Below are 20,559 nucleotides of genomic sequence, written 5' to 3' on the forward strand. Positions count from 1 at the left end.
TAAACCACTGGGGAGACCCTTTGAAGAAGCTTCACATGCTTCAGCCCGTCACGTCTATTACATTCAGAAACACCAGCATGAAACCTAACACAAACACAGTACCCGCGTAAGCAATTTGTAGGTTCCCAAATATTGGTGTTACCCATGCACAATGATCAGCATGTACTGTACCCAAGCAAGCAGCCGCTCCCACCATAGCATAAAGTCCTGGTGTGACGCAGTCTGCCCCAGGTCTGCACCAGTTCCTGAAGATGATCCAGTCATGATGGTGATAGGCCAGCTGCTCTACTCCAATTCCAACCATCCTGCCAGCCATGGCTCCAACAGCCATACTGGGAATGAAAAGGCCTGAAGGAATCTTGAATAAAATACAGAAGCATGAGAGCACTGAAAAAAATGATCAGTAATGAAATTATACATCAAGCAATTAATTATTTATTTTTGGCAATAAGAAAACCCATTTCCATTAAAAGCTAGATCAGAAGGTCATAGTATTTTTGGCAGCTTGTAGTGACGTTCCTTATGTTTTCCCATAGGTTTATACAGTGACTTTGCATGGCTGCATGAATACTAATAGCTTTATATAATTCAAATGCATTTTAGAAGCCATTTGGAACTCTTCCTGCTGCATCACACTGAATTTGACAGTTAAATGGTGGTTTTGAGTCATAGCCTGATTTTAAAGTAAAGATGTTCCTGGTTTTTCGTTCATTGCTTCCTCGTCAGAAGCTGCTGATGGCTCTGTCAAGGGCTCGAGAATAAGCTTAACTGAAAATATCTTGAGATTCAAATCTCTATCACGTGAAGTATTTTACAGCTTTGTTACTAGTCTTTCAGGCTAAATCAAACCAGATTTTAAATTAAATGTCAAACAGAATAAAAATTTAAGGATAGGAGGCCGAGTGCTCAGAAGCAGATATTTCTTCATCTCAGATTGCTATGTATTTTCCTGGAAGATCTATGAATCATTTCCTTTTTGTCTGCTAAACAGAAAAGTCACAGATCACTAAAAAAAGACAGTACTGAAACCAAACCAACCAACCAACCAAAAGAAAAAAAAAAAAAAGCAAACACACAAACTACAACAAAAACAAGAGGCCATTTTTCTTCATCTAAGTGAATTTTTTCTCAGATGTCAACTTGGAGACAAATTTCCTGGTGGAGAAGGCAACTCAGAACAACTGCAAAGAGCCACAAGGATCAAGTTTGGGATTTTTAAAGAAAGATTTTTCTATGATGTTTTTACATAATTCTGAAATTATACCTTGAGCTTCCTAGAGAGCTAAACTAATAATCTTTGTCCAGATGCTGGAGCTATCTCACCCCCAGTATACCATTAATTTTTCTGATACAGTCAAATTAAGCCTTCTAAATTTGCTGGATATGGCCATTTTATCTGTTCTTTTTCAGAAGACCTGAAACTATCAGTTGCTACTAACAGCTTTTAAATATATCAAATTAAGAATTACATGCTAAATAAAGAACCAAAAGAACCAGAAGGTTTCGATAATAACCAAGTTTAGCAAAAACTGGCTCCCAGCCCCAGCACAAATCACAGTCTGTAGTGAAGGAATATCTCTTTTCAAGTCCTTCCCCTGTATCCCCTTTGGATATCTTTAATATCCAAGCACTCTTAAACTCCCACTCATTCTCCCTGCTCAAGAAATCAGCTGGACTTAGCCACCAATTCTGACTGACCTGAGCCCCACTCAGTGGTTCTTTTCATCAAGGGTGTCCCAACTGGAGAAAACATGAAAGAAATACAAAATTCAGATTTTTTTTTTTTTTTTTTTTTTTTGAAACTGGCCTTCTAAAGCATAGTTTTCCAAGTTCAAGCTCAGAATAACTTCATATCATCTGCTGCAATCAGATCTGGAATTACATGCTCAGATAATGGGAAGATGTAGACAGATATGTTTTTATATAGGCTCCAGCACTCAGATATGCAGAACTCTCCGCAATCAGCTTTGTATATACTGAAAGCTTGGATAAATTGTTCTTGAATCCTTCATCACCCATTTATGGGGAGAAGGATTGGAAGAAAAAGCTGTGAGTCTAGAATAATCAAATTATATATCCATCAGTCCTCCCACTCCCTCTTTTTTCCAGGTTAAAGTGCTTAAAGAGATTCAAAGACAGAAGTTTTCACCTACTTTTAAATCTTAGTTAGCTTTTAAATGTATAAATCTGTAAACTGAAAACTATTACTTCCCTGAGCATAGTTAGCTTGAGGCATATTAAGACATTAATCCAGCAAGACAAACAACAATGTAAACAGTCCATATCTCTGACAGAGCTGAAAGACAGCTGTAGTGGAAATCATGCTGAATTTGCTCCTTTGCAGCAGACAATTTAAATACTGTTCCAGATATCTTTTTCACTTAATAAAACTGAAGTTAACTAAAACAGAAATGCGGGAATTGTCGCTTTGCTGCAATTGTGCCCTGCAGAGAAAGGTTTTGGCAGGCCAATGGACCACTAGACATCACAATGGCCCACACATGGCTGAAGGTAAGTCAGAGGCACCCAAACCATGCGATACAGACGTGAGCTGCTGACTGCAACCCATTTGTGCCTTGGGATATATAGACAGCATCATTCAGCACTAAATGAGAAGTGCCATAGTGAGCTCTTCACCAGTCCCCAGTTTACCTTCATGCCAAAAGTGAATATCGTGATGACAATTTTAAACACCAAAGCCAAGGCGAGCTGCCACATAGCAGTGTAGACTCCAGGTCCAGCAGGTCTGTCAGGAATGTCATCCACTGGCCGTGTCATGTTTGGGTCATTGATATAGTCGCAGAGCTGGGAGGACTCCAGAGCACCACAGTCATTGAAGAGCTCTGAGATCAGCTCACTGGTGCTCCTCCGGGTGTACGGGTTGGGGTAGGCGATGATGGCAGTGATAGCTGTTATCACAATGACTTCCAGGACCGGGTATTTCCCAAGCCTGGTGGTTTTTCGCCTCCTACACCAGGCAATGTTGCAGCGGATAAAGAGGGTCCCCCAGAGGCCACCAAAGACGCCAAGAAGAATGAAGGGAAAGAGCTCAGCCATGTACCAGGGGGTATGGTACTCCACGTAGAAAAGGACCAGTCGGCTATTTCCAAAAGGATTGATGGACCTCAGTGTGAAGGCAGCCACAAGAGCAGCAAAAAATGACCTCCAGAGGGTTTTCAGGGGAAAGTAATAGCTGACCTAAAATCAGAGACAAGCAAACATTTCATTGAGCGTGTCAGAGGTTGCTGGCTTTAGTTATTCACCAGAGTACAGTAGACTGCTGTAGTTTGTTTCTTCTGTGACTTTGCATCTGACTCTACTAGAAGCACCAGATGTTACGGCAGCCAGAACATGTTCACAAAGGTATTAGAAAGGGCATTTTGAGGTTCGGATGCTGAGCAGCAATCAATGAAAAAATCAATAAATCTAAATTTAAAGTTTAAAGAAGGTAAGACAGATGCTTCATAGGTCTGCCCCTGCAGCAGTTACCTTAAAGCCATAGAAAGCTCAGCACAGTGACACATTTACAGACTGAATCATTTCACATTTTTCCAGAAAACCAGTGACCTTCTTTTATTTGAATTATGCTAAAATACCTGGCTAAATCTTATTACTAACAATCAGAGTTTATTTTTGCTTTACAAGAAAAATAAGCATATAAATATTTGAAAAATAAAAATGAATCTTAGAAAAAGGCATCAAAAGAAGATATGTATTTATTGAAACAAATGAATTGCCAGCTCTCACCTCTTCCAGGCTAAAAAGTACACCTCCAATTGGAGCCCCAAAGGCAACAGAAACTCCTGCAGCTGCTGCAGCTGAAAGAACCTACAAAACAAACAGTAATGTACAAAGCGTGAGTCCTTTGAAACACTGAATATCTGGAAAGGGAAATAAAGGATGATTTGAGCCAACCTCACCTCTCTTCTCTTTCCTTCATTCTTGCTGTACTTTGAGAAAAGGCTGCTGAAGAAGTTTCCACAGCAACAGGCCACATGGACTAAGGGCCCTTCTTTCCCAAGGCTGAGGCCTGAAGATACCACCAGAACCAAGGTGACTGTTTTAATCAAAAGTGTCCACTTTCCCAGGTAGCCCCTAATAATGAACCCACTCAAGATGGTTTTTATCTGGAAAGCAGGAAGAACATGTTGAAGAGCTGAAGAAACCTTTTCTACTCTGAATTTGCAAATTGAGTTAAAACCTCAGTGGAGTTAAAAATCAGACTGCTTGGGGAGAGACAGTGATGGAGGGAAAGAAACCTTAGTAGGGCAGCTATCCCATAGTGATATCTGAACAGGGGGGAACTGTTACTGTTATTATGAGTGCTCCCCTGAGTCGGTAAGGAGTCTCGTACAGATCAATAGAAACATGAAACTCTTACATATCGTCTTGGCTTACAGGATGAGAGTTAAACTAGACTGAACAATAAAAAAGCAGAGAAAAAAAAGCAAATAAACAATCACAAGCCATTTCCAGTTAAAACAAGAAATAAAATGTTCTAAATATTTGGAATGGCTGTGACGTAAAAGCATACAAGTATTACGAAATTAGAAAGCCCAAAAGATCTTATTTTAACACATTTCCTCTTAATTTGGCATGTAAGTGGCTAGGACAGAGCACAATGCACATGCATTAAACAGAGACTGCATGGGGATTTAGGTTTGGAAACCAGCCCTGGAAACAGACTAGAGTTGAGTGTCACTCTCACATGTGTTTCCCCACACAAAAACAATGACAGTGGGGATTGGAAAGCCATGTCCACTTTTAGCAGCAGTCCACTTTTAGCACTTTTAGCAGTGGGAACAAGAATAAAGAGTTGTACTGTCATTGCAAGTCAAATCTCTACTTTATGGACTATGGTTTTAAAAAACTAATTAAGACTGAGAGTGTTTAAATAATAGTCATTTTGGTGGATTCATCTTAACAGGAAATACAGTTGAAAGCATTTCTTGCAATCAAATATAGGTATCAAGTAAATCTGATTTTGAATGGCATAAATGGTTCTGAAATTTATTTTCTGTAAACCAGATTTAATTATGAAAACTTTATAAAACTACTTAGAGATGTATCAAATACAATACAAACATGTGACTACTTTGAAACATGGAAATTATTTAAATGTTTCAAATTATTTGCAGGATTTTTTTCCTAATTGGTTATGGAATATTTTCTTGCTTCTCCTACAAATAAAGAACTAACCTAGTCTGGCATTAGATATGGAGCAGGGGTTTGGAGCTTGATGATCCTTGAGTCCCTTCCAACACAAGCCATTCTATGATTCTATGAAAGAAAGTATGTAAAGACTTCTAAAATTTAAACTGTTGGCTCTTTTGGATATATTCGTAAGTAATAATCGCCATAGTTTTATAGCACTTTTAATGAAAGACTGCTCTGATTTCAAAAACTGTGAGTAGTTATACTACTTTAATTGCAAGGGTCCCCATTTCAACGACATCTGGACTTAAGCTCAAAACATTAAAACTGATCAGAGTTTCTGGCTGTTGTAATGTTGTCATATCAGGATGACATTGTGTATAAGGACACAATTTGCAGCCAGGCATTTTTCAGACACTTCAAATGATGGGCATCTCAAATCTTCAGTTACTCAGGAAATCTTAGGTTTGTTATCCTCTCCCTTTACTTTAGTTTACTCTTGCTTAAAGTATAACCTAAAAATTTCTGCTGTTTATACCTGGCCCAAGCACTTTCATCCAAGGAAAACACTGTATAATCTCTTAGTGAGTATATGCCTTAGCCACAAAAAGTTGGACTTCATAAACTGATGACAGGGAGCTGTCAATTTTTAATTCAATATACATTCTTCTTCACTGCCAGAGGTTAACAAGTCACAGTGGCATTTGAACATTTTCTACTATGAAAAATTCTGATTGTTACCATGAACACAGACAAAGGAATGAAGACACATGAGGTTTATTCCTATGCTGCCTCATAGTACAGTTCTGGAAGAAGAAAAGGCAGCAAATGATCTTTTCTTTGGCTCGGTTTTTAGATACTCATCTGTAAAGAGAAACTCACCTCTGGGATTCCAGAGCCGCAGGCATAGGGAGCAAACACCCTGACCAGGGAGACTGCCAGGAAAGCAAAACATAGAGCCCATAGAATGTACAGAAAATAGTTTAGAATGTAAGCACTCGCACCCTAGAAAAATAACAGCAATAAACATTGTTAGACAAATACAGGATAGTAAGACCCATGTTTGTTCTAGAGATGATGATGGCATGAAGCCTGGTCTTTTCATTTACATGCTAGTTGTTGCTTTGTATCAGGAAGGACAGATGACCTCATATGCTCCAAAAAAATTTACTACCCACGTGAAGAAGCAACGTACTAATATATATATCTAACCCAATCCATTCAGTCAGTTTGTGAAGGACATAAAGTGTATTCAAAGAGCAGCTCTCCGTACAAATGCTGATCTTTTCAAACTTTATCCCTGTGTATATTAGTGGCCAGTTCAGCTCACAGAGTAGAAGGGTGAAAACATAAATAAATCCTTTCTTTCTATATGATACCATCTATGACAGTGAAAATCATTTGAAAACACAGTATCTTGACAGACACCACTCTAACATATCCTTGATATTTTAAAAGTATTCCAGTCATTAATTAAAGCCATCTGCAAACTAAACGTATTTACTTTACTGACAGAATGGAAACAGTAGTAACCATGAGCTGTGGTTGACTGTTCAGGACCAAAGTGAAAGCACAGTTGGCAGTGACCTTCAAGTTTTCTGCCATTCTCAATGACCAAGTCAAAATCATTGTTCAAGGTTGTCAAACTACTCCTCCCTCTTAACAAGCATAATTATTAGATAAATTTCAAAAACCACACCTACACAGACAAAAGAGAACTTAGTTGAAGAAACTGGACTGATGCAAGGAGCTTTATTTTTCAAACAATCTCCAGCAACGTGACACTACAGAACAAAAAACAAGATGAAACTTGGTGCATGAACTGGTATGAATTCTTCACCTCTCAGTGAACTCTTCCTACCGGATGCAAGCCCAGCTGCTGAAGAACATCAAGGCACTTTTCTCTGCTCTTGCAGGACAGCAGAGTGGATATCAACATTGTGGTAAATCAAGTAGGAAAACAGGCTTTAATCAGTTGTTTCGTGTCTCCTGTTAATCGAGTTGGCCAGACCCAGTTTCCAGTCATAAAAAAATAAAAAAACCCTAGCACTGTGAAGCATCTCTGTTTGCAAGCTTGAAAGAAATCAACCCTTAACAACACGAATCCTTGCTAAGCCTCATTTTGCTGATCTCTATCCAATTGAAAAAAACAGCAAGGAAACCACTGCCCTTAACCTTGTGGATATATTTGAAAGAAGGGCAATTTGTTAAGTTCCTCTTATGCTTGCTGACATTAGCAGTTGGCCTTGCTAATAAAAACAGTACAAGACCATCCTGCAGTGCCCTGAGAACCTAGCAGTCATGGATCTGACACTTACAGTGATTGACATCTGTCTACAGTAAGCATGGATGTATGTTGCTGCAGCTGAAGACAGCCTTGTTTCTTCATGAGTGTTTTCTCCTAGCGCTTTCAATTACAAACAGCTATGGCAATATTTACTCTTCCTCCAAAGAAAACTCTGGATATGTTGTCCCAGGACAAAATACTGTGAACCTGGCTTAGTTCCAAAGACTAATGCCATCACTAAAATGTGGCCCTAGAACACTGACATAAAGCTGCAGTTCTGATTCACTTTAGTCTAACTTCATTTCTTCTTACTTCCACTTCTTTCACATCTGAGAAATTAGATGAAGACTATGTCAGCTCATTATTGCGGTCTCACATATACCTACTGCATTGTGGCAAGACCTCATAAGATTCTATGTGGCCAGTTCAATCTTATCCCTAAGGACAACACTCACATTTTCCAGATATCTGTTTTCCTACAGATCCAATTGCAGCAGTTTCTAATGATTAAAAATAATAAATCCTTTGGGAAGTGAAGTAGTAGTAACTCAGTATAGCAAATGGGTCATTTCTCATTCATTATATGCGTTGAACCAGAAAACATCTATACTGGAATCAGAGACTGAAAAATCTCATCAGTGGAGATGATCCTGCTAACATCTTTTCCAGCAGTGGCTCTGAGGACTCACCCTGGCAGCAATAGTGATGAAGCAAGCAGTGGAACAGAGCAAAACTTAGTATTTTAGTTTACAAATATCTAGCAAAATTTCAGATCTGGTTTCAGTCCAGATTAGGTACAAATTGAACATAATTGAAAACAATTCTCACAAATTTAAAATTTTGAAATAAAACACATCCCTCAGGATGCCATCCATTGCTGGCCAATACTTGTTTTCAGAGAGGCAAAGAGCTCTATTCTGACTCAACTTGAGATGTCATAGCTTGCAGATTTCCTCCTATGGACTTTATAGCAGTATGCATCCTTAAGGTTCAATACTGACAGATTCAAGGCTGCAAAGCTGGGAAGTGAGTCCAAGATATAGAGAGGCTTCCTTGGCTTGCAACCTTCATGACAGGAGATCCAGCAGCTTAGGCATAGTCCTGGGCAACCTGCTGTAGGTGGCCTTGCTTGAGCAGGCCTACACCAGATTGTCTCCAGAGGTCCCTTCCAATCTCAACCATTCAGTGACTGTGTTACAAGCCATATCCAGATCCAGTATCATGAGTCATGGAAGATACGTGGTCCTTCCCTCTAGCTTGGGTAGACATGAAGTGTTAGAATATAGCGCCCTCAGCTCCAGTGTAGTTGAAGGGCCAAGCTGGATCTGCAGAAGCTCTGAGGCACCAGCTGAACTGGGCATCTTATGTAATGCTAAACATCCATAGCTTCAGTGAATTTGAGTTTTTGAAACTCTCTTGTATTACAGCACTCTTTACATGCTTTTTGGAAGCAATTCATAACCAGAGGGTTGAAGAATACTGTTGGTCTACAAAACATAGCCTGGGATGTTTCTGATTCACTATTATGTTTTCCATAACAATTTACATCAAACCTGCTTTAGGCTCATTTAATAGGTCTAGAATTAAATCATTTTTCAAGAGATGCTATAGGAAATATCACAATTATCAGTGAGAGCATATGTACAGGGTTTATCAGTCATAAATCAGAAAAACCACAGGAAAGAAGTGGTCTAAATCTTAGTCCTCAGAATGTCAAATTTAGTTGGCTATGATGAGAAAGAGTCACAGTCACACATTAAAAAAGTAGATACATCTGATAGAGTACCCTTAGAGAAATTGCCCTGAGAACTTTTTGTCTGGAATGTAATCCAAATTAGTTCTGTGCATTGCTGTTCTACAGAGCAGCTACCCAAATGTAGAATACCAATTCAAGCAATATAGCCACGTTCAGTAATAACAATAATAATAATCCTGAAACTTAATAACATTCAGTATGTTATGATTCCTCTTAGAGTCCTCTAGAGATACAGGAATCATGTAGAACTTGCCCATAACCTTTTGCAATAGAACATAATTTTTACTTGCCAAATCCACATTTCTGTTGGAGTATTACAGGTCTTTGCCATGGATTTGTATATAATAGTATTAGACACTTCTTACTAATACCGCAGTATCCATTGGGTCATGGCATCCAGAAAACTATGGATCTTTGAGCCTCCTTTGCTGTGAGAATAAGATTAAAGCTAAGAAAGAACCCTTTTTTCTCACAGTGACATGATACTAGGAGGTCATAAGTCCAGTTTGGATATAAATGAGCTAAATTTTACATTGTCCATCTAGATGATACTTTTCTTATAAGCCATGGCATACAATAGTTGTGATGGCTAAGTTTGTGCAGCAGGTGAAAGCAATAAATTTTCTCAAGGAAATGCTCTGTTTAAATATTCCAGGTTCTCAGAGTAACAGCATGTCAAACACATGCACAGGATTTCTAAATCCCATAACAATTGTAACATTCTACCCTTTTTTGATTTGCCACATTTTTTTTTCACTTAAATTACAACCCTGTCCCCAGTCCTGCAACCTTATACCACGGTAATATTTCTTCACTGTTACAAAGATACACCCATCTGAACCATCTGTTTATGAAGAACTGTGCAAGCCTAGAAAACCTCTGGCAAAGGCAAGTTTGGCATTGTGGACTGGAAGCTGTACAGAGAGATTTCTGCCTGTGATTAAGTGGTGGGAATGTTCAGGAACAGTAAGCACTCCACTACCTTCGCTACAGTTAATAAGAAGTGTGGAAAATTGGGTTGTACATATTCACAGACACTCTCATCTTATATTACTTTAACTACAAACTTAAAGTGGCACTGAAGTGAACATAAATGACAATCCTGTACAGCAGTGAAGGTGCCCTCAAACATTTTTCTGCAGGGCTGGACCACCTCCACACTGGAGGAAGATCTGAGACAATGTCTCCAAGTCACCTATTCTCAGTTGCCTGGCTGCAGAAGGTTTATGCCATAGAAGTATGTATTTTCTTTCCTTTATTATTGCCTAAACTGCATTACCATTTATTTAAAAACAAACCAAAAGTTCTGTTAGGGACTTTGATATCACATAAGCCCTTTCTTTCCAATGACACATCCATCTCACCTAGACAACGTCGTATTCAATTTTGCCTCCAAGTCACCTGCAAAAATGGGGGATGTTTTTCAATACAATAATTTGAGTTTTGAAGGAATTGATATTATTCAATACACTGAATAGCTGAGGTGGAAACAAAATACCATGAAAGTACCGTCTGCCACAAGCAGGTAAGGAAGGCTACCATAGATGTCTTAAAATTCAAAACTTCCATACATTCTGCCTTGAAACATTATCATTTGTACTGAAAATAACTACAATAAAGAGAAGAGAAGAGAAGAGAAGAGAAGAGAAGAGAAGAGAAGAGAAGAGAAGAGAAGAGAAGAGAAGAGAAGAGAAGAGAAGAGAAGAGAAGAGAAGAGAAGAGAAGAGAAGAGAAGAGAAGAGAAGAGAAGAGAAGAGAGAGAGAAAGAAAGAAAGAAAGAAAGAAAGAGAAAGAAAGAAAGAAAGAGAGAAAGAAAGAGAGAAAGAAAAGAAAGAGAGAAAGAGAGAAAGAGAGAAAGAGAGAAAGAGAGAAAGAAAGAAAGAGAGAAAGAAAGAAAGAGAGAAAGAAAGAAAGAAAGAAAGAAAGAAAGAAAGAAAGAAAGAAAGAAAGAAAGAAAGAAAGAAAGAAAGAAAGAAAGAAAGAAAGAAAGAAAGAAAGAAAGAAAGAAAGAAAGAAAGAAAGAAAGAAAGAAAGAAAGAAAGAAAGAAAGGAAAAAAAAAAGGATAGAAAAAAGGAGAGATATTTTCCAGTTTCTATCACACTTGGTATTATAACAGTCCTCAATTATGCAGACATTGCTTGTGGTAATGTCTTTAAAAACAAACAAACAATAACAACAACGAAACAACAACAGCACCTATCAACCAAACAAAAAAAACGCATCCATTTCCATTCATAAGGTTTTCTCTTTCAGAGAATCTACATGGAGAGAGCATCAGCAAGTATGAAAAAGAGGCATTCCCCAGTCTTCCTTGACCCCACCCCAATCAGGTCTCCCATACCTCTGACTGGTTTACAAGAAGTTCAGACCATTTCTGCCACTGTGGACATTTGTCTCTGTCATCAAAGGTCGTTTCATTAGATGTCCAGCAGCACTGCTCGTGGCTGTACCAGAACGCAGACAGGCAGACACCTTCCTTCAGGTCTGTCATCCAATCCACAGCTAAATCTATCACTCCAGCTAACGTGCCTGGAAAAGGAAATGCATAAAAAGGAGATGTGGCATCGAAAAATACCAAGCCATGAGGTAAATACATCTGTTTATAATAAAAGCAAAAATACATCATCTGGGGAAGAAGCTGCAGTATATCATAGAATCATAGAATCATACAATTGCTCAGGTTGGAATGCATAGACATACCAAAGAAGTGGAAGAAACAGTGGGAGAATTGCAAAGAAACAGCCATAACAACGTTTGATCTATCAGCATTCTCTCCTAAAGCGTTTTTTTAAAAATACTGTTATTTTCATGATGGCTAATTGAGAAAGAGGGAAGGCCTAAGTAATGCTGGGACTGTTCCTGCAGCCTGTACCTGGCAGGCATACCATCTGATGGAGGTCAGCAGGGCTGTGTGTAAGGACTAGGCCACAGGGCCCAAGCCACACTGCATTTCAGGGGTGGATAGGAGGAGGACACTGCTACTTTCCTCTAGTCCTTCTGGTCCCATGACAGCAACCTTTTAAAAGGATGGTTTCAGTGCAAAAACGATATGGATGCCAAATTTTGACTTATGAACTTAATGGAATCAGACTCTTGATGTGTACATTCATTACCAATCCGAACACAGAGATTAAAATTACTCTTTAAATTCTCTCTTTGTGGACACAAACCCTGTTCAAACTTTCTCCCAGTAACTACACAGACCTACAGCGACATCCAGTGGACAGAAGACGCGTAAATTTCACGTGGTGTGACCCCAAGGGAAACATTGCTTTTCCATTGTATTTTGTCGGTGAATTTCAGCGAGATTAAAATATTTTGGAAAAGGTAATGGATCGTCTTTATAGTTTCAAGACTTTTATTTTTTCAGTTTCTGCTAAGTATCCAATCAGCTGAAGGGAGGATGTGTGGAGGGCTTGATCTTTTTTTCCCTTAGGAGTCAGTTCATTTGACCTGTAAATAAAGTTTCTGCTTTTTATTTCTGTGAAATAAGAAGAAAATAATAACAAGAATAATAAAATTCAAATAATTCAGGCATGCACAACCTGCTTTTTTTTTCACAGAACCAAAAATAATAGCATCCACAGGGCTATATGCATGAGCATATTTTCTCAGCGTCTTAGGAAGAGTACCTGTCACCACACAAACTCAACTACATTAGCAGTGTACAATTTTTATTGTAACAGAAGAGTATGAAGAACTATACACAGAATCATAGAATCACTAAGGTTGGAAAAGTCCTCTAAGATTATTTAGTCCAACCACCAACCCATCGCACCATACCCACTAACCAAATCCTTCCTTGCCATATCCACATGTTTCTTGAACACCTCCAGGGACAGTGACTCCACCACCTCTCTGGGCAGCCTGTACCACTGCCTCACCACTCTTTCTGAGAAGAATTTTTCCTAATATCCAACCTGAACTTCTCCTGTGCATCTTAAGGCCTTTACTCCTCATCACATACCAGACAAGACCACAATAAAACAGGCTGCAGGAGTAGTGATGCCCGGAATAGTGATTTTCTTTGTAGGCCTTGGCTTTCTCTTCCACTCTCTTTCCATTTCCCCAGATTTCTTTGGAAATGATGAAATACATTTTTAGATGACTAGAAACCATCGTGTTGTAACATCAGCATGCATAACTCGGTGAGATATAGTAAACTCTAAATTCTCCTCCAATTTTCTGAAACTTTCAGGAAATAGCACAAAGAATCCTCAGCCCTTGAGCATAAGCACCAAATGCTGTGCCTCTTACATCTGTTGGTGGACATTTATCATTCTCTGTTGTCACTCCAATCTTTGAAATACACATAATCTATAATCAGACAATTTAATATTAATGCTACCTAGTAGAACGTGCTTTTGAATATTTTTCCCCTAATCAAGTGAATAACAGAGTAGGAAAATAACATTCAGTTCTCTAAAACAAGCTTCCATGCGCCTCTGTGCCTCTAAGAAAACGTGCTTAATTATATACTGAACTAATCCCTTTTGCTACATGGGATCCACATAAAGAGGAAAATGCTGTGATTTACTACACATATATTACAGAGAAAATCACAAGAGGAGAAGACCAGTGCTTGCAGGATAATAGTACAATAGTTACTGATTAATAAGCCCAGTGACCAGAACTAGGTTTTATCCAAGAACTAGATTTTATCCAAGTTCTAAATCTTTGCAACTTCAGTTGAAATTAATGAAAGTTGCAGAGTGCTCAGCAACCCAGAAAGTCAATCCTTTAACTGTTAAGCTAGACATCTTAACATTGCTGTCTAGACATGTCAGTGCAAAACTGCAATATAGCATATGTTTATTTCCATATATTTACATCAAAGGAACTGAATTTGGCCCCCTGGTCTATACATCCTGCACCTGGAATGAAAAATTTAAGCTAACTTTAAACTCCTGGGCCTGAATAACTTTTCCAAGTGCCTTTGGAAATATGTGGAGGCTCCTGCCATCCCCTTCCCCAAAGTCCCACCTTACTGGCCTCTGTCCCCACAAAGGCTGTAGCAGGGGCACAGTCTCCTCATGCCCCACTGCTGCTGCTGCTTTCCCCCTCCTCACCATCCCCTGTTCTTGCCCCTGGCAATGCCTGGATTCAGCTGCCCAAGAGCTGCCTCACGGCCATGCAGCTGAGCCAAGGCTCCATTTTTGACAGACACAGAGTACATGTATCATTCCAAGAGCAGACAAAGTCTACAGCCCAGATCATGAGCACGCAGATAATTTTTTTCTCTTGCTGATTCACAAGTCCTTGCCCAACTAAAAAACAGACTAACCTCTATTCTTTGTGGTAAAACATGCTGTTCTGCACTTGTGTCATCACAAAGTTTGCAGAAGTTAATGCACCTCAGCTCCAGCTTACCCTGACCTGTAGTATGTAGGATAGATGTATGAGCATTAGAGCTTTAATGGAGGTTATCAATTCTGGGTTTCAATAATATTGCGTGTGCCGGAACAAGCTTTCATTGTGAACTGGAACTGAAACAAACCTTGAACTTTCTCTTTCTTCCCATGCCATTCACCCATCAAAACTACTGTGGAAACATGTATACAACAGAACCATTTGCCAAAATGTCACTTCATCGGTGTTTTCTCAAGACCTTCCCCAGCACTTCTAACACACCTGAACAGCTACGATAAATATATTAGGTTGACAGATAGCAGAAAAGAGATCCACACTGCTTGGAAATCGTGAAGCTTTGCATTGTGGTTCTACCAAGCACAGTCGCACCAGAGCACCCTGACATCACTGGAAAAATACAAAAAAAATGACAGGTGTTTCAACTTCGTAATAGAAGTATAGCTTTCCAAGTTGGAAGATGTGCTAATGTGTGCAAAAGACAAGAGCAATTCGAGCAATTAATGAATTTGCAATCTGAGTTCAAACAGGCTGTTAAATGTAATGTCTGTCTGGCTTGAAAGCAAATGCAGAACTGAGTTTGAAATTGTATTTTCCCTTCATGCATATATAAAAAGACAACCAAGTGGACGTAATGATTTACAAAGCTCCCTCTTGACTGTACATGGCCAACATTTTCTTTCCCCACATGACAACATTTACTTGCAGAATGCAGTTAAGTGAAGACAAGGAAAAAAAAATCTACAATAGAACTGGCTAGTTTGAATTGAAGACTCAGAAAGTGAAAGTAGTCAATTGAGAATAAAGTACTTACATACTTATTTTCAAAGAAAATCTCTCTATAGATTAATAATGTTTTTTTCCAAGTCAGCACTCAACAGGAGTGCTTTTATTAAATATTAAAACTGCAAGGATACATAACTATTTTTTTTTAGCATGAAACATCAGTGAACAGAGAACAAAGTAAAGGGAGAAACAAATGGTGCTGCAGCAAATTTGGGTGAGGTGGTTCCAGGAAAAAGCAATGTAACGCACACATACCTGCCAGTAGTCCTATGAGAAGCATTACAACCCATCCTGACCAAGCATCCAGCAAACTCTTGATGAATTCCCATATGGATTCCTTACTTTTGCTTGTAATCTGAAACAATATGTACATTGAGTTGTGGTTTTGATTCAGGCTAACACAATTTTAATGCATCATGGCAAAACAAAACAAAAGAATTTAATCCACTCAAATGTAGGTTAAAAATTCTTCTACTCTCTACTCCCTTCAGTCCCAACCATACTTTAGAGATGCTCTGCTATAAATTGCAGAAAACACTTCCGCATTTACAAACTCAGGATATATCAAACCTATATTTTTATAAGTTCTCCTCAAATGATATTCAAAGTAGGAACTAAAAGCATTGGAAAACTGCTGCTTGTTCTTGCAACTGAGATGGCCGTAACTCAGGGTCTGTGACACACCAAATCCAGCTGCCATTACCTTCCTATGGCGGTCAGTGTCACGCGATTTCTCTCGCAGCCAGTCAATAGTGTGGAAATCTTCATAAGTCCCAACATCAGGAAAAGGCTCATCCAGAAAATCCATGAGGTTGCCAGAACCATTCATTTCTCCTGCATTAACCATATTAGGGTCTGTATATAGAGGGGAAAACAAGTTTTTCAGTAAATTCATGCAGATTTGCCAGACATGTCAGAATCAAGTTTTCCAAAATCCTTCCACAAACCACAAACTTAAGAAAACATGGCTCAGCAATTCTAGTGGGCACTTACTGAAGTCTATGCATTACCGCTAGGAAAAGTGTACTGCTGAAGACTACTTTAAGAGTTTGGCAAACTCTTAAAGACCAGCACAAAAAAGTATAGTGCCCCAGTGTAGTAATACCACCTTTTTTTGCAAATAGTGCCCCAAAATCCAGGATGGTTCTGAGCTTCTTCTGCAAAGTTAAATGCTTATCACATGCTGGAAGAAGTGCCCTACCTGTGGTGAGGTTACAGAGAAGACAAAATTACTAGCTCAGAAGACAAATGATAATACACTAAAATTTACCATTTATCATTCCTCTGGGTTTTCAGACTGCAGAAACGAAAGCAGAGAACCATCCATGCCCATTGTCCTGAAGCCTCAGAAACTGTACCTACTTCATGTAGATATAGTTGACACTGCATAGCATAATCCTGAAGAACGTGGCAACATATAGCTTGGACAGTTGTACTCTTCACTGACTAAAAGACTGGTTGGATGACTGGCACAGTGAGAGGTGGTGAATGGAGCTCAATCCAGATGGTGACAGGTCATGAGCAGTGTTCTTCAGGGGTCAGTACTGGGACCTGTCCTGTTTAATATCTTTATTGACAAACTGAACAAGGGGATTGGGTGCATTTTCAGTACGTTCCCAGACAACACCAAGATGGGAGGAAGTGTCAATTTGCTGGGTGTAGGAAGGCCCTACAGAGGGATGTGGACTGGTTGGATTGCTGGCCTGAGGCCAATTGTATGAGGTACAACAAGACCAACTGCCAAGGTTACGCCTTGAGTACTGTGTTCATTTTTGGGCCCCTCACTACAGGAAAGACATTGACACCCTGGAGTATGTCCACAGCCCTTCTCTGTGAAGGAGCACAAGTCTTGTGAGGAGCAGATGAGAGAATTGGATTGATTGTTCAGCCAAGAGAAGAGGAGGCTCAGCAGAGATGTTATTGCTCTACAGTGAGGTTATAGCAAGGAAAGGAGGTTATAGCAAGGTGGGGGTTGGCCTCTTCTCTCAGGTAATGTGTAATCTCCAGTGATAGGATGAGAGGTAATGGAATATTAGGAAAAATTCTTCTCAGAAAGAATGGTGAGAGAGTGGCACAGGCTGCCCAGGGTGGTGGTGGAGTCACCATCCCTGGAGGTGTTCAAGAAATGTGTTGATGTGGCACTGAGGGATGTGGTTAGTGGGTACGGTGGGGATGGAATTATGACTGGACTCGTTGATCTTAGAGCTTTTTTCCAACCTTAGTGATTCTACGAGATCCTCATCAGCACAGAATGAAGTTACCTGGTAACTACTGTACTTCTCTTTTCCACAGAGACCTCAGAAACATTTGGCTGTATGCAAGAAGGACTGCCTCCTTTACAGGGTCAAGTCCCAAAGCATTTACTGATACATCAGGATACAGAAAAGGCTGACACCATTCCCAACATAAGAAACCTTTAGTAGCAAGAGAGTCTTTTAAATAAGTATTTTAGACACACAGGATTCAACCAACTTAATTTCATCCATCCAAAAGTTTGGTGTCTAGACCATAAGAACTACCTAGGCTGCCTCTGGAGACAGAGAAGGATGTGTTGCTCTAAAGAGTGATATAGTGTCATCCATCCTAAAATAGGTGTCTGGGTAATAGGGTCTTCTGGAGAGTACAATTTGCAACCTGAAAAGGTAAACATAACAACAATAATAAAATAATGGAAAACAGCAACAGTGTATTAGGCTACTGTCACCTCACAAGGAAAAAAACAACGCACACAGAAGAAAATATACAAGAAAACTAGTGACAGATGCAGACTTTGAGTCTTACAGAACTGACTCTGCAGAGCCAGTAATTCCTTGACAGACACACAGTAATTTTTGCAGGCTATGGATGAGACTAGTGCAGCACTAAAAACTGCAATCTACATTCCTCCTTCAGATATGGAGACAGTGATCTCACCTGCAGAATTTAGATCTTTGAAGCAGTGAGGAAATCTCTCAATTCTGTGATTAGAATAGGGAAAAAATGGCAGATGAGCTTTAAATCAAACATCCATGCAGTCTGCTGCTGTCCTCAGCCTGCTTTACTTACTGCCTTTTTTCCACACATTACCCATTTTCAAATGTTTTCTTTGAATCCTATCCATTTAATCTTTTCCCCCAGTGTTGACTCCAGGGATATAACAAGCATGAATACTCAGCTCCACCAGTGCACTCCACTGAGTAGGAGGACTTTTTGGACTACACAGCCAATGTGCTCAGTCCAAGCAGCTGAGAAAAACATTGTCTTACAGGCAAACAGCAGATCCCCATTATAACTCTGTAGAAGTCCTTTTAAGTGTGCAAACTGAGTATGTTTGCCTTCAGGAAAATCAAGCAAGGCAGTCTCAGCCTGGTGAAGGTGGCCAAATGCAGAGCAGGTGTCCCATGTGGTGCTGCAGAGCACAAATAAGGAGCCACAAGATGGAAGTGGTTAAAAACAGGAGAGACAGTTGAAAATAGCAGTACTTAGCAAAGCAGATGAGAGCACGCTCCTGCCCTAGTAAGGAAAACGAGAGTCCGAAGGTAGGATGCTGCAGCTGACACCAAGGAGCTGAAGCTGCAAGTGGTCTCAGGTTCAGCATCTTGTAAACCATGGCTGGGGGCTGAAATGGGAATGAAGCTGGAATGAAGAGAAAGAATCAGACAGTGCTATTATTTTGTAGCACACAGATCATTTCCTTCAACCTACTCTTCCGATGCAGTGAAGAAGTACCTGTAAGGAACATGCAGTCTGGACTGCTTGCCTGAACCCAGGCAATCCTGCTGCTTTATAAAAAATGTCTGGAAACTATTGTGTTGAAAGAGTTGGCAAGTTCTCCTTAATGCTACAAGAAAGTTACCCAATATGCTAGTTATATCACATAAAAAATAGCTTCTTAAGTATGCTGTCAATGCCCGGCACATGACAGTTTTGTGATGGATAATACCAGGCCAGACCACAGGTATGTGGGTAATTACAATCTTAGCCTGAATCTATCCTAAACATACGTGCTGTGCAGCATGCCCAGAGACACAAGAAAGTGTTAGAGACTGCAAGGCCATGGAAGACTTAGAAAACAAACTTTGAACTGTAGATAGCGTTCCAGTATTTGAAACTGCAGCTAGATGGATGATTATTTGCCTGAAACTCCATGCCAGCTGCCATGCTTTTGAATGCAGAGGTGTGATGTCAAATTAGACAAAACCTAATTCAGGCTCCAACACTTTTAATTGAGTTGCATAGAGATCCCACGATTCTTATGTGCTGGCACTAAGCACCATTAAGTACCACTGTCTTTCTCCTTATTGGCAATTATTTATGTCACCTTTCTGAGGAATCTGAAACAGTCTCCAAAGCTTCTTTCAGGATGGGTTAACTTGTCTTCTAGAGGTTCTTGCAGAGATCTTTCCATTCCTGTTAGCAAAACTGCAGCCTTACGCTAACAATTTAATTATGGATATTTTAATTTAATACACAAATGTTAAGGGCAAATGAATGTCATCCAAACATAGACTGTAGCCGGGTTCACAGTAGCAATCCACTCTAATGATAGCAAAAGTACAAATACTCAGAATATGTGTTATCTCATCTAGCATCACAAATCTGCACTAGACTCTGGACACTAGAATCCAAACTCCTTTTGTAGCTGATGAGAGAGAAACGCTATTCAGAAGCAACTTATCTCACATATTTGAGACATGTACATTATCACGAGATGATAGATTGTCCCCTTTAAGCAACAGTTTCTGTTCACGTATCACAGAGACATCAGAAGTAGCCATTCTGGCCCCATTAATTCGAAAGAAAACATTGCAATATCATTGCATACAGAATTAAAAAATAAATGCAACTCTTAGCCACTCCTAATACCCCAAAATTTGGATACTCCAGCAAAACCTATATACATTGAAAAGTGTTGAACATAATTATGGTGCTGAGTGCCTCTTGGATGTGCATGTTGTCCCTTTGTAGTTCTATGTCTCAGATGTTGTTGCTGTCCTTTTAACTACTTTTCCAGATGCTGATGAAACAATTTGTGCAGCAGCAAATGTTTCCTGCTTAGTCCTCTATTCTTTTCTAATAACTCCTGGCATTCATTTTGCTTAGGACATGCATCCAAAATTTTCCCTGAGCAATCTACTGTAACTCCAAGATGTACTCCATGAGAGGCAGAAGCCCATCATTCTGTGGGATTTTAGGGTCATTACCCCCATCATTTTGTCTTTATTGACC

At 39.5% G+C, this 20,559-nt stretch overlaps 1 protein-coding gene across 2 annotated transcripts in view; it reads right to left on the bottom strand.

Annotated features, from left to right (window-relative positions):
* Positions 1-20,559, bottom strand: part of CLCN4 (Cl-/H+ antiporter 4) — a 38,560-nt gene that overhangs the window by 9,741 nt on the left and 8,260 nt on the right. The window contains exons 1-9 of one of the 2 annotated variants that reach the window (XM_090125836.1): positions 16,622-17,707; positions 16,055-16,206; positions 15,607-15,706; positions 11,540-11,727; positions 6,037-6,159; positions 3,921-4,127; positions 3,748-3,828; positions 2,653-3,198; positions 172-358 (exon numbers count right to left, since the gene is read on the bottom strand). In XM_090125836.1, the coding sequence (XP_089981962.1) occupies positions 172-358; positions 2,653-3,198; positions 3,748-3,828; positions 3,921-4,127; positions 6,037-6,159; positions 11,540-11,727; positions 15,607-15,706; positions 16,055-16,206; positions 16,622-16,631 (1,594 nt within the window). In that variant the 5' untranslated portion in view covers positions 16,632-17,707. Of the gene's footprint in view, positions 1-171; positions 359-2,652; positions 3,199-3,747; positions 3,829-3,920; positions 4,128-6,036; positions 6,160-11,539; positions 11,728-15,606; positions 15,707-16,054; positions 16,207-16,621; positions 17,708-20,559 lie in introns of those variants that run through there. The other variant, XM_090125840.1, reaches the window with a different exon arrangement.

This window comes from Phasianus colchicus, chromosome 1 (assembly GCF_987193195.1).
Source record: "Phasianus colchicus chromosome 1, bPhaCol1.hap1.1, whole genome shotgun sequence".
NCBI lineage: Eukaryota > Metazoa > Chordata > Aves > Galliformes > Phasianidae > Phasianus > Phasianus colchicus.